The sequence below is a fragment of the Morus notabilis genome, unplaced genomic scaffold (genome assembly GCF_000414095.1).
Source record: "Morus notabilis unplaced genomic scaffold, ASM41409v2 Scaffold804, whole genome shotgun sequence".
Lineage (NCBI taxonomy): Eukaryota > Viridiplantae > Streptophyta > Magnoliopsida > Rosales > Moraceae > Morus > Morus notabilis.
In genome coordinates, this window is record NW_010361209.1 from 145,342 (window position 1) to 157,196 (window position 11,855).

General features: G+C 34.6%; 1 protein-coding gene across 1 annotated transcript; it reads right to left on the reverse strand.

Annotated features, from left to right (window-relative positions):
- Positions 1-10,197: 10,197 nt before the first annotated feature.
- LOC21402440 lies at positions 10,198-11,308 on the reverse strand. The gene has a single exon (XM_010098760.2). The coding sequence runs from the start codon at positions 11,170-11,172 to the stop codon at positions 10,339-10,341; it is 834 nt and encodes a 277-aa protein (XP_010097062.1). The 5' UTR covers positions 11,173-11,308; the 3' UTR covers positions 10,198-10,338.
- Between the last annotated feature and the right edge of the window lie 547 nt (positions 11,309-11,855).

Here is an 11,855-nt window from a genome sequence, read left to right on the forward strand (position 1 = left end):
ACTCGTCACGAACACACTCAAGACTACTCGTCTTTCTATAAGAAGCATAATCAAGCCTTTTCATTTCCTTAATTTGGATCCCGCCTTTACACCTATCAAACCTCCTAAAAAAAAATACATAAATTAGAATAAAAGTCAGGGATTAAGGGTCTGTTTAGTTCGCTGATTTAAGTTTTTAATTTGAGTTAAAATATAATTTTATATGAGAGTTTTTTACTGTAGTTAAAAAATTAGATGTGATTATTTCTGAGAGCTTTTTACTGTAGCAAAACTCGAATCGGTGAAATGAACGGAGCTTAAAAAATTTTAAGTCTGAACCCTTTCCCTTTTTTTTTTTTTTTTTTTTTTTTCATTTTTGTTCTTTGTTGCCACTTAATTAAAAGCTGATAATTTAAGGAGATAGATTACAAAACCATTTTTGGCTATAAAATTCAATTAGTTCTGACAAAAAAGGGGTAAACTGCAACTGAAAATGTAGAACTAGGACTAAACCAGGCGAGTATGGAGAGGACATAATTATGTTAAGTTTATGTGATTCAAACACCAACTCTTTAAAGCTCTTTCATTTTACCGATTCAAGTTTTACTATAGTAAAACGTTTTCAGAAACAGTCACATTTAAACCAACGTTTGGAGCAAGAATCCGTGTCATGATTCGGCTCATGGTTCGTGGCTTGCAAGAGTATTTTTTCTCACAAAAAACACACGTAAATTGAGAATGGTTCTGAATCATAATTCTGAATTCACGAACTAAACGTCCTCTAATTTTTTTACTACAATAAAAAGCTCTCACATAAAGTTATATCTAAACTCAAATTAAAAATTCGAATCAGCAACTAAACCCCTAAGATTTTAAAGAGATATCAAAATGGTAACGTATTTTGTTATTTGTTTCTCTGTTTCGAAATAAACTTCTATATAATAAATTAAAAACATATGATGCGGTATAGATGTGTGTTTGTATTATATATACACATATATTTCATTATACAACATATATATGCATATGGTGTATATATTTCATTATACAACATACATATATATATATATATATATGCATATCGTTTTTCTTATAAGCACATGCATGTGCACGTGGGGAATTAACGAGCTACATATGCGGCCATAATACACTAGTCCAAAATACTAAAACGTGCATGTGAAAGCAATATTATATATGATTGTAATGTCAATACATGTGGCATGTTCAATGGTAATACGTGCATAATGTACATTACAGTATTCCCTTCGGTGCTTAGAAAAATAAATTCACACCGTCCGCACAATATACATATATACACTTGAAAAACACGTAACCTAAGGTACAAACATAATATCACAGAAAATACACACTTATGATGGTATATACATAGCACATGGCTGTATTTTTTTTTTTATTTAAAATTCAAGAACTAAAATTACCACACTTACGGCTAATCAACCTTGACCTTTCAATCACTGCATTACAAAAAGAACAATGGTAGAGCAAGTTAAAACACCCCTTTCATGTGATCATGTCAACGGCCTTCATTAGTTACAGAAGGTGATCTCTACAATAGTATCATAAATTAAAATCCAGCTTAAAAAGGCTTCAGTTACGTTTCTTGTACTTTAAAGTTCCGTTCATTTCACCGATTTGAGTTTAGAATTTGAATTTTGTTACAGTAAAAAACTCTCAGAAACAATCATATCTAATTTTTTTTTACAATAAAAAACTCTCACATAAAATCACATCTCAACTCAAATTAAAAATTTGAATCAACAAACTAAACAGACCCATTTTTACATCGAAATCGCAGCAAAGACAGTACAGCTCACAATTCTTTGGATTCGTATATGCAGACAACCAATGAAAATGTCAGTTGAAGAATGTCAGCTTGGGTCGTTAATCGTTATTGTACTTGAAGCTGACATATCCATATTAGTATATGGATCACCCTATCTGAAACTCACAGTTTTATCAGCTATTATCTCAAGACTTCCGATTGCACAGTAAAAACAAACGAAATGTTAAATCTAAAGGGTTGATCACATTTTAGACAGCATTTCATGAAGGGGGCGAAAAGAACTAAAAGAACACCATTACATTACCTTCGACTTCTTTATGAGCATATGTAACACTCAGCGGAATTTGAATGCATTGATAAAAACACATTCTCCAAAGAGTAATAATCACTAGATTTTAAATTGGTATATTTCCCAGGGCAGCCTCCGTTACCAAAAAAAATAGAAATTACTTCAGCTTCAGAAGTCATTTAAGAGAAATGTTAGCATCACTTCTGTTATCTTTTGTCACTCTCTGTATCATCATTTGACACATGAACTCTATTATTACATTTTTTTTAAATAATAATATATCATGTTAATAAACTCTACGTATCAAACTGTAAATGCAGAAAGTGACAAATAAAGTGATTCTAACATGATTTCTCGTCATCTAAAAGCCTCAATTAGTTCATTGAACTCAAGACTGAAGATTCAGGCTTCAAATCAAACTGTGCTGCCACCTTATTTGTCACTTTCTTAATTATATTTTACATTCCTAACAGATCACATAACTGGTACTGGAACTTCACATTAATATTTTGTTATATTGTGGTCTTTTTTCTTCATTACCGGTTTTGCGCTCATTTAATTTCACCGTAAAACAAAATCATTAGAATTGAATATTAGGATCTCAAATAAATAAAAAGGGAAAAATCAAAATAAGAAAAGAATAAGGACTTGTTCATTTCATAACTTAAGCAATGACTCAAGTCATATTGCTACAGGATTAATTCTCTCACATACATTTAAATTCAACTTTTTTGCTACAGTATTTTTTCCTCATATATACAACCCAAATCATAACTTGAGTTGCGCAAATGAACACACCTTAAAAGTTTGGACTCAGCATACCTGTTGCTCAACCTCATGAGATCATTACAGATTCTCCAACCAAATTGAAAACCATATTAAGCAAAAAATTAAAGCATCACTTGATATATATAGAGTTTAAATAAATCAATTAAAAAGAGCACAAAAACACAAAGCTGAACAAACACTAACCTTTCACAAGGAGTACCAAGGAGAAAGCAGCAAAAAAGAAGTGCAAACAGACAAGTTAATTCTATCATTCATCAATCAATCAAATTCCAATTACATTAGGAAAAAGAAAAGAAATCAAATTCTGGTTTTGTGATGATTAAAGGTAGCAAGTAACCATACTGTGACAGTTACCCTTGTCTCGGCAAGACCAGGAACTAGAATGGTGAGAACATTAGTGAATGATGCAGACAAAGAAAGTAGGTAATTGAAGAAACAAAAAGGATATGTGCTAATTGCCAAGCTATCATTAAATTGAATGGTCCAACTTGTCCCAAAAATATTCATTAAAAAAAAAAAAAGAGAAAGAAACTAGTCCTCAAAATGAAGAAATAATTCAATTTGTTTTAAGTCGCTACTCAAAACCATTTTTGCTGCCATTGCCAGACTTCAAAATGGAACAATGATTTTTCACATATATGTCAAGTAATTACGAATCAACACATCTGTTGGAGGACCACCAAGGTGTCAACCTAATGGCATTTAAATTACTTCCGAGTGGTTTGGTAGATAGAACGTCTGATCAAGTTTAAGTTTTATAGAAAGTTTCTAAAATTATCACTACAACAAAAAAGGCCATTTGCGACGACATTTTTTGCGACGACATTTATCGTCGCAAATAATAAAATATTTGCGACGACATGTCGTCGTAATTACTTTCCGTTTAAAAAAATAACCATGTCGTCGCTAATAACCTAAATATCGTTGCAAATAATTTTAGAGCGCAAATTTTAATGGCACGGATTTTTTCCGCCAAGGTAATCCATTTTTTGCGACGACATTTTCTCTTTATTTGCGACGACTTTATCGTCGCAAATAATTTCATGTTATTTGCGACAACTTTTTCTCTTTGTCGTCGCAAATAATCTTTTCAAGATTTCACCAGAAAACTAGACGCGGGAAAAATGATTATTTGCGACAACATTTTCCATTTATTTGCGACAACAAAGTCATCGCAAATAATTTTATGTTATTCGCAACGACTTTTTCTCTTTGTCGTCACAAATAATCTTTTCAAGATTTCACCAAAAACCAAGCGCGGGAATTAATGATTATTTGCGACGACATTTAAACTTATTTGCGACGACAATGTCGTCACAAATAAGTCTGATCTAATATACCCTATCTTCTTCCTCTTCATTTTCTCCCGCCGCTTTCTATCTCTTTCTTGCTAACTCTCTCTCTCTCTACCTCTTCTTCCCCTCGCCGCCGCCGCTGCCCGTCGCCACCGGCCCTCTTCTCTCTCTCTTCCCTTCTTTTTCTCTCCCTCTCTTCCCTTCTCTCTCTTTTCTTCCCCTCTCCGGCCGCCGCTGCCGCCCCGCCCCCGCCACTCCTCTCTCCTCTTCTCTCTCTCTCTTCCCTTAGTGAGGTATCTCTCTGGTTCGTTTTTATTCCTATTGATTTTAAATATAATTTCTTTGTTGTTTCTAAAAATTATGCAAAATTTGTGCAGGAGCTGGGGCATCGTAGGGTGGCACTGGTGCGCGTGGGGGGGGCATTGGCGCGCGGGTGGGGAGCGCATGGGCGCGCGCGCGGGGGAGGGGGGCACGGGCACGTGCGCGGCAGGCATTTTTTAAAAATTATAAAAAAATAATAATTTCGGTTTTTTGCGATGACTTTTTTAGACATGTCGTCGCTAAAAAATAAGAGTATTTGCGACGACAATTTGAAATGTCGTCGCAAAAAATGATCATATGACGAGAATTTTGCAACGACGTATTAGCGACGCCTGTCGTTGCAAATACAGAGTGTCGTCGCAAATGTATTTACGACGACACTATGTCGTCACAAAAAACGTTTTTACGACCAATTTTTTGCGCCGACAAATTTGCGACGACTTGTCGTCACAAAAAAGTTTATTTGCGACGATATTCGGGTTTTTGCGCGACTTTTTGTCATCGTAAAAACCCCTTTTTCTTGTAGTGTATTTCGAGGCAACCAGTTCAATGTTTATATATAGCTAGTTCTTAGTGGGATTATATAATGTGATGTGATTCGTCTCTCTACATAAATAATTATGATTTAATTATGTCATTGTGGTCGCAATCTCCTCATCATAATTGCAACGATATCATTGTGATTAGGTGACAATGACCACGTGAGGCAATCTCAAATGTGTCTTTATATAAACATCTTTTACCTGTAATTATCATAAATATCAATTTCAGTTGTGAAATATTTCGCACAAATTTTTTTTTTTTTAAGTTTTCTTTCTTTGTCCTTTTTAACCTTATCTTTTGCTTTAGATCTTTGTTTCCACTTTTGTCTTTATTTTTCAATATTTTCTTTTGTATTCTTCTTTTCTTTCTAGACAATATATATAATCGTTGTTTTAAATAAGTCACGCGAGTGTGCGTTTTTTATTATTATAAAATATAAAAGCCGTAATGTACAATCAGGACTCCTGCATTTATTCACGTGCCACGTCGTTTCATTTACCTTTTTTTTTTTTTTTTGCCTTTAGAGCTTTTCCTACCGTTAATTTTTTTCTTTTCTAATTACTTTGTTAAAATAACTTTGAGTTATTTGCACAAATGGTCTCCAACCTACTTAGTAAGTGACAGTTTGGTCTCCAACTTTTTTTTTGGCAAGTCCACCCCCAACCTTTTAAAATAGGTGCAATCTAGTCATTTTCGTCAAGATCCATCTAAAAGCTAACAAGAGAAGCCCACGAGACCCAGATTCGTGGTGGAAAGATAAAATTGCCCGCTTAAAATCTTCTTTTATTCCTTTTTTTTCTGAAAATAAGCCGGAGAGGCGTGTTTCTGATTTCGGGCGAGCGGGTCAACCGTTCATACCACATCGAAGCTCTCGACAAGACAAACTTCTTCCCGCCTCCAGTTTCCTCATACGGCGCTCTGATCGCCGGAAAAACGTCAAAGTTGCTGGAAATCTAACCGGAGATGGTCGGAACTATTCTGGCGACCAATGATAGCAAACTTGGTATGGATTTTTACAACTCGACGAGAGGAGTCTAAAGACACCACTTGCCGGAGGATTAGGCGTTGGACGACACCGGAATCTACATTGAAAGGTGTTGTGGTAGAAAATTTCAAACTGAAATTCCAACCGATCGACGGCGAATCGGGCGGTAAGGTGAGGAGGTGTTGTAGATCAGCTCATGGGCTCTCTGGGTCCGGTCTCAATTCATGGTGGGCCATCACCTTCGTGGGTTTCTTCCATTGCAGCCCCAATTTGAAGAAATTTTAAGAACGCAAGATTTTTTACACTTACAGAGCAATTACCTACAATTTCAACCCCAAATTCTCTTTATTCTACCGTATAAACCACCCTCAAATCAACCAAGGATGTATTTTTACACATATACCCCAAGTTAAGGGGTCACGTTAGCTTTTGGACGGATCTTGATAGAAATGACGAGATTGCACATGTTTTAAATGGTTGAGGGTCGATTTGCCAAAAAAAAAAAGGTTTGAAACCAAACTGTCATTTACTAAATAGGTTAAGGACCATTTATGCTAATAACCTAATAACTTTTTATAAACATAGCCCCATTTAAATATTTTTCTTACAATCCTCTAAAATATAATTTATTCTGTTAAGATGTAACTTTTGACATATTAATTTCGGGTCCTGCTCTGCACGTGTTGCCATGTATGATGAGTCACTTGAGCAATCTATTAGAAAAACGTATTTTAATTTTAAACACATAGTAGTAGAAGTAATTAAAAAACAATTAAATATATGTATAATTTTCAATTAAGTGCATTTAAAAAATTAGATTTTTTTTAAATAGATGTATCAAAATGTGTTTCAATCATGAGTTTGAGTTTAAACTGTGCTTTTTTTCCAAAAAAAAAATTTAAATTAAATTAATAAATTTTGCTATAATATTTTCTCTCAAAAAATTTAAACCCATCTTCCAAGTGGGCTCTAAATTTTTAAAAACAAACTGAGAACAGGCGCTACGCACGTGTTAACTTTAAGTACTTTCAAACCATAATACATACTGGTTACAACCACCGGAATTAACTACCTGTTTACTTAAAGAAACTCAATGAGACGTTATTCGTTTTAGCTATTAATTGAACCAAATATTCTTATTTAGGTTAAAGGCCTGGCTCCATTGGCACTTGATATGATCCTTCCTTTTTTTCCTTTTTTTTGCTACTACTGGTATAGAGTTTCTTCGATAGACTGCTCTATCGATAGTTTTAATTTTTAACCGTTAAATTTAGTTAAAATCACATTAAATTAAAAAAATATACAAAATAACTAGCTTTTAATACAAATCTGACGGTTGAAAAATAAGAGACTATTAATAATCTGTGTCTTTAGAAACTAGCAAAGAAACACCCATTATTATATATGCTGCCAAGCTGTTCTAAAAATAAAAATAAAAAACCCCTTCCTGTAAGGCCTCAGAAGTTACATATATTCTCATTGCTGACTCTAAAAGATGACTTGAGATTTGTAGAAGACATTGCTTCGGGTACAATTGGAGCATCCCTTTTGCTTCCTTGCAATAAATATTAAACCTGAAAATCATTTTTGATGATATTTTTTTTTAATCATTCATTATGATCGCTTTTTGCTGCTTTTCACTATACCATGAACATGTTTTATCCTATTTCTTTGCAACTTTCACCATTTACATGCTCTCCATAGTTTTCCAAAATTATCAGCACCAATGTCTAATCTCTAGTGTTTTGACTTGCTGCCTTGCTTTTTGCTCAGTTTTTCAACCATTTCTTAAACTTTCTTTTGAGTTGCTGGAAAATCAGGAGTTCGAAGGGGGAAAAAATAGGTCTCCATAAATTTTTTCTTCCTTTTCTAATAAATAATTAAAAAAATAAGAATTATTAGTGCCATCTTACTCCTTAACATTTTCTATTTTTTTAAAAGAAAAAAACAAAAAATACAACTCAACATGGTAAAAAAATATTATTTATATCACTCCATTAAAAAATAAAAAATGTCATTCAATTAATAAAGAGGAAATAAAAAAGCCATAATGACACCAAAATATTTAAAATGACATAAATAATAAGCTTGAACTAAACCCTAACAAACCATGTACTTTTCTTAAAAAACAAAAAACAAAAATACCACTCAAGATGGTAAAAAATAATATTTATGACACCACTTAAAAATGCACAATTGTTATTTAATTAATAAAGAAAAAATAAAAGGTCATGATGACACCAATTATTGAATGACATAAATAATAGACTTGCATAAAATCATGACAAATCATGTACTTTTTTTTAGAAAAAATAGAATTTTTAAAAATGCATTAATAAAGTAACACTATTTTATTTCTACCACTATTATTAAACTTATCTTATACCACTAATAATCTATAAATTATCTTTTCATAACTTGCATGTTATCTTTCAAAACCTGAAAGTTATCACTTCGTATTCTACAAGTTATTTTCCGTAGTGGCATCAAAATTAATTTCTCAAAAAGAAAAGAAAAAATTGTAGAATTAACCCTTAAGAATGTATGGGTTTGAGTTTTTTTTCTCTCATTTTTAATTAATATTTTTTTAGTATAATTATTTGACTAAAAAAATTATTAATTAAAAAATAAAAATTATATCCATACCCTTTACCCTTTAAAGGGTATTTGTCTTGATCCATACACTTCTTAACGTATTTGTCTAGGCCCACCAACTAAGTAACCCATTTTTACCCAAACTACTATGGCCCAATACCGCATGACGATATATGACTTTTGTCAAAATTTGAACTTGAGGACATCATAAGAGCTCTCAAATAAAGAAAATACATCCTAATCCACGGTAGCTGTGACACTAGATTGGTTAGCTCCCTATAGGTTATGGTAACAATTAATAGTTGATTTATAATAATAATAATAATAATAATAATAATAATAATAATAATAATAATAATAATAGTCTACTCCTTTTTTGCATGAGACTAGAGTCCATGTAATCATGGGTTTGGCTACTAGTGGTAGGAGCACTACAATCATCAAGGTCCTTGATATTTCGAATTTTTAAAATCTTTCAACAACAAAGAGCATATTGCTATAAAGTAACTTGGTAATTGACAATAAGTATAAGATAATTCGGACCCACGTTGCTCAAAGTGCAAGATAAAAAAGCATGACAACCCTGTAAAGTGGCTGCTTGCTATATGTTAATACATTCATTTTTTATGCAGTCTAAGACTACTAATACATTTCTCAACAACCACTCTTTTTCTTACCTCTTCATCTTCTCTACCTTTTTCATTGACGCGTTCATGTTCATTCTCCACAGTCCACCCTTTAAAAGGCCGAAATGGATCGCCACACCAATTGGCCATTACCCATTAGCATTTATGGCTGGCAATGCATTCAAGTGACCCAAAATAAATGAGGTGTTTTGACCCGTTAATTTCCCTAATTTAAATTTTACAACAATCACCTTTTTTTTTACTACAGTAATAAATTCTCACGTAATATCACATTTAATTAACATTTATTAACAACTCAAAACAGCTAATTAAATGGGTATTTTTATCTTTTCTTTTAGTTATGTTATTTTTATTTGTTTTCAACCCCTTACATTAATTGCAAGTTGCATAAGATTTAGGATTCATAATTTGAGTTTTCAATTCGAGTTAAAATGTGATATTTTTTAAAAATTTTTTATTGTAATAGAAAAAATTAAATGTGACATTTTTTAAAAATTTTTTACTGTAAAAATTTAAAACTGAAAACTCGAATCGGTGAAATGAATAAGAATACACCCATAAAATATAAACATAAATTTGGTGTCGACGTTGTACCAATACAATATTCCCACGTGCAACAGAACCGAGAGCCACCATATACGGATAAGCACGACACAGAAAGCCCCATCTGATTGGACCAAACTGGCCATCAACACTTCTGAATTTCCAAGTTTTCAATAATTCCCCAAAAGTAAAATATAATTTCACATATAACAATTTGCACATACTGCCCAGCAAAGCATATGCCAAACTCCTCCAAAGAGACAACTTCAAACTGGTCACCGACAAAACAACTATTTTTACTTCACCAATAAGGACTGGCATAACTTTTTTTTTTTTTTCACCACATTTAGTATCAATAACTCTTTAAGGAAAGAACTAAGAAGCAAGAGAAAGGCAATGGTGTAAAATTAAAAACAATAAGGTGTAGATTTGAACAAATAGTTCAACAAGACGTCATTAAGCAATAAAAGGATCTGCATCACATCTGCAATAAAACCCCTAAATTAGCAAAAAAAAATTGAAAAGTAGCCACGGAAACTACAGTTTCTTTACTCCCCACTCCCTCTACCGATCATCTCCTTGTACCTCATGAACGAGTCGAGCCTCTGCAGCTTCAGCTGCTGCTTGAACTTATTGATGAAGTCGTCGGCCTTCGCGTCGACCTCGTCGTCGTCGACCTCCGCCGCCTTAACCTTCCCCTCCCTCACCGTCGCCGGCCGGCGAGCCTCGACGATGTCCGCCTCCTCGAAATGCGCGAATGCCGACTTCGCGCTCGCCGACTTCTTCATCTTCCTCGAGAGCTTCGGCGGCGCCGGCTCTCCGGCAGTCGGTTTCGTGTCGGACTTGCTCCGGCTGACGCCGCCGCCGCCGCCGTCCTTCAGCTGGCTGTAAATCTCATCCAGCGTCTGCGCTTGGTCGAATTGGTCTCCGTCCTCTTCGAGTCGCTCCTCCTCCTCTTCTCGCGGCGGCTCTTGCGCTAGGGTTTGCTCCGCCGGCACTTCTTGCGAGATGTAACTGTAGAAGTTGGACTTGAGCCTCTGAAGCATCACCGGAGATCTTGCGAAATGAGATTGCTCTCGCTCCGGAGTTTGCGCGACGGCGTAATTGGCGTCGTTTTCAGGAGATTTGAGGAAATTTGTTGTCGGTTCTTGGGATCTGTAGGAGTAGAAGTTGGACTTGAGCCTCTGCAAGACGGAGGGAGATCTGGCGAGCTGGCGGTGGTTACCGGCGGGGTCTTGGTGGTGATTTTGGGTGGTCAAGCTGGAGGTTATGGCAATGGTGCCGATCATGAGGTTGAGGAGGACGAAGAGAACAGTGGGAGTGAACCAGCTGTTCATGGAAGCCCATAATGAAGGTATGGAAGATGCGGATTCTTCAAACATGGCTTTTTTTGGACACAGAGAGAGAAGTGGTGTAGAGAGAGAGAGAGAGAGAGAGAGAGAGAGAGAGAGAGACAGAGAGAGTTAGATATGAAGAGAGAGATATAGGCCAAGAGGGGGTTCAGTTGGGTGGATATTTTTAGTTGGTATTTGTTTTTGGTATTTTTGGGGAATTTTGTTATATTTGTTATTATTTTTCACTTTTTTTAAGTTTTTTTTTTTTTTTTTTTTTTTTTCAGAATCTCGAGAGAGGAGAGTGTAGGCTTGTGATAAGCGGACAAAACAGGAGGGGGCGGAGGACTGTGTTGGTAGTTCTGTGAGGTTGTCGTTGGATTGGATTGAATTGAGGACAAATTACACTTGTCCGGTTATCCCTCTAAATTTTTTGAGTTTTACTAAAATATCCTTTAAAATTTAAAAATAATAAATTTTTTTATTCGTCGTTAGCACGCGTTCTCATTTTTCACATCCTCAATTAAATTTTAAATGTTAAGTAACACTTGAAAGTCGTTGAAGCATTCAATTTTTATTCTATTATGAAATGACGATTTTACCTATTTAAGTCAATCGTTGACCGCTCAAACCCGTCGTTGACTGGCATTGACCGGCCCAAAACTTAAGGATTTTGTTACCTATGATTTTCTGAGCAGTTTTACAGTAATATCACGAAGATCCAACAGTTGGAT

Excerpts from the sequence above, each read along its gene's own strand:
- LOC21402440 (XM_010098760.2), bottom strand. The coding sequence starts at position 11,172 with ATGTTTGAAGAATCCGCATCTTCCATACCTTCATTATGGGCTTCCATG.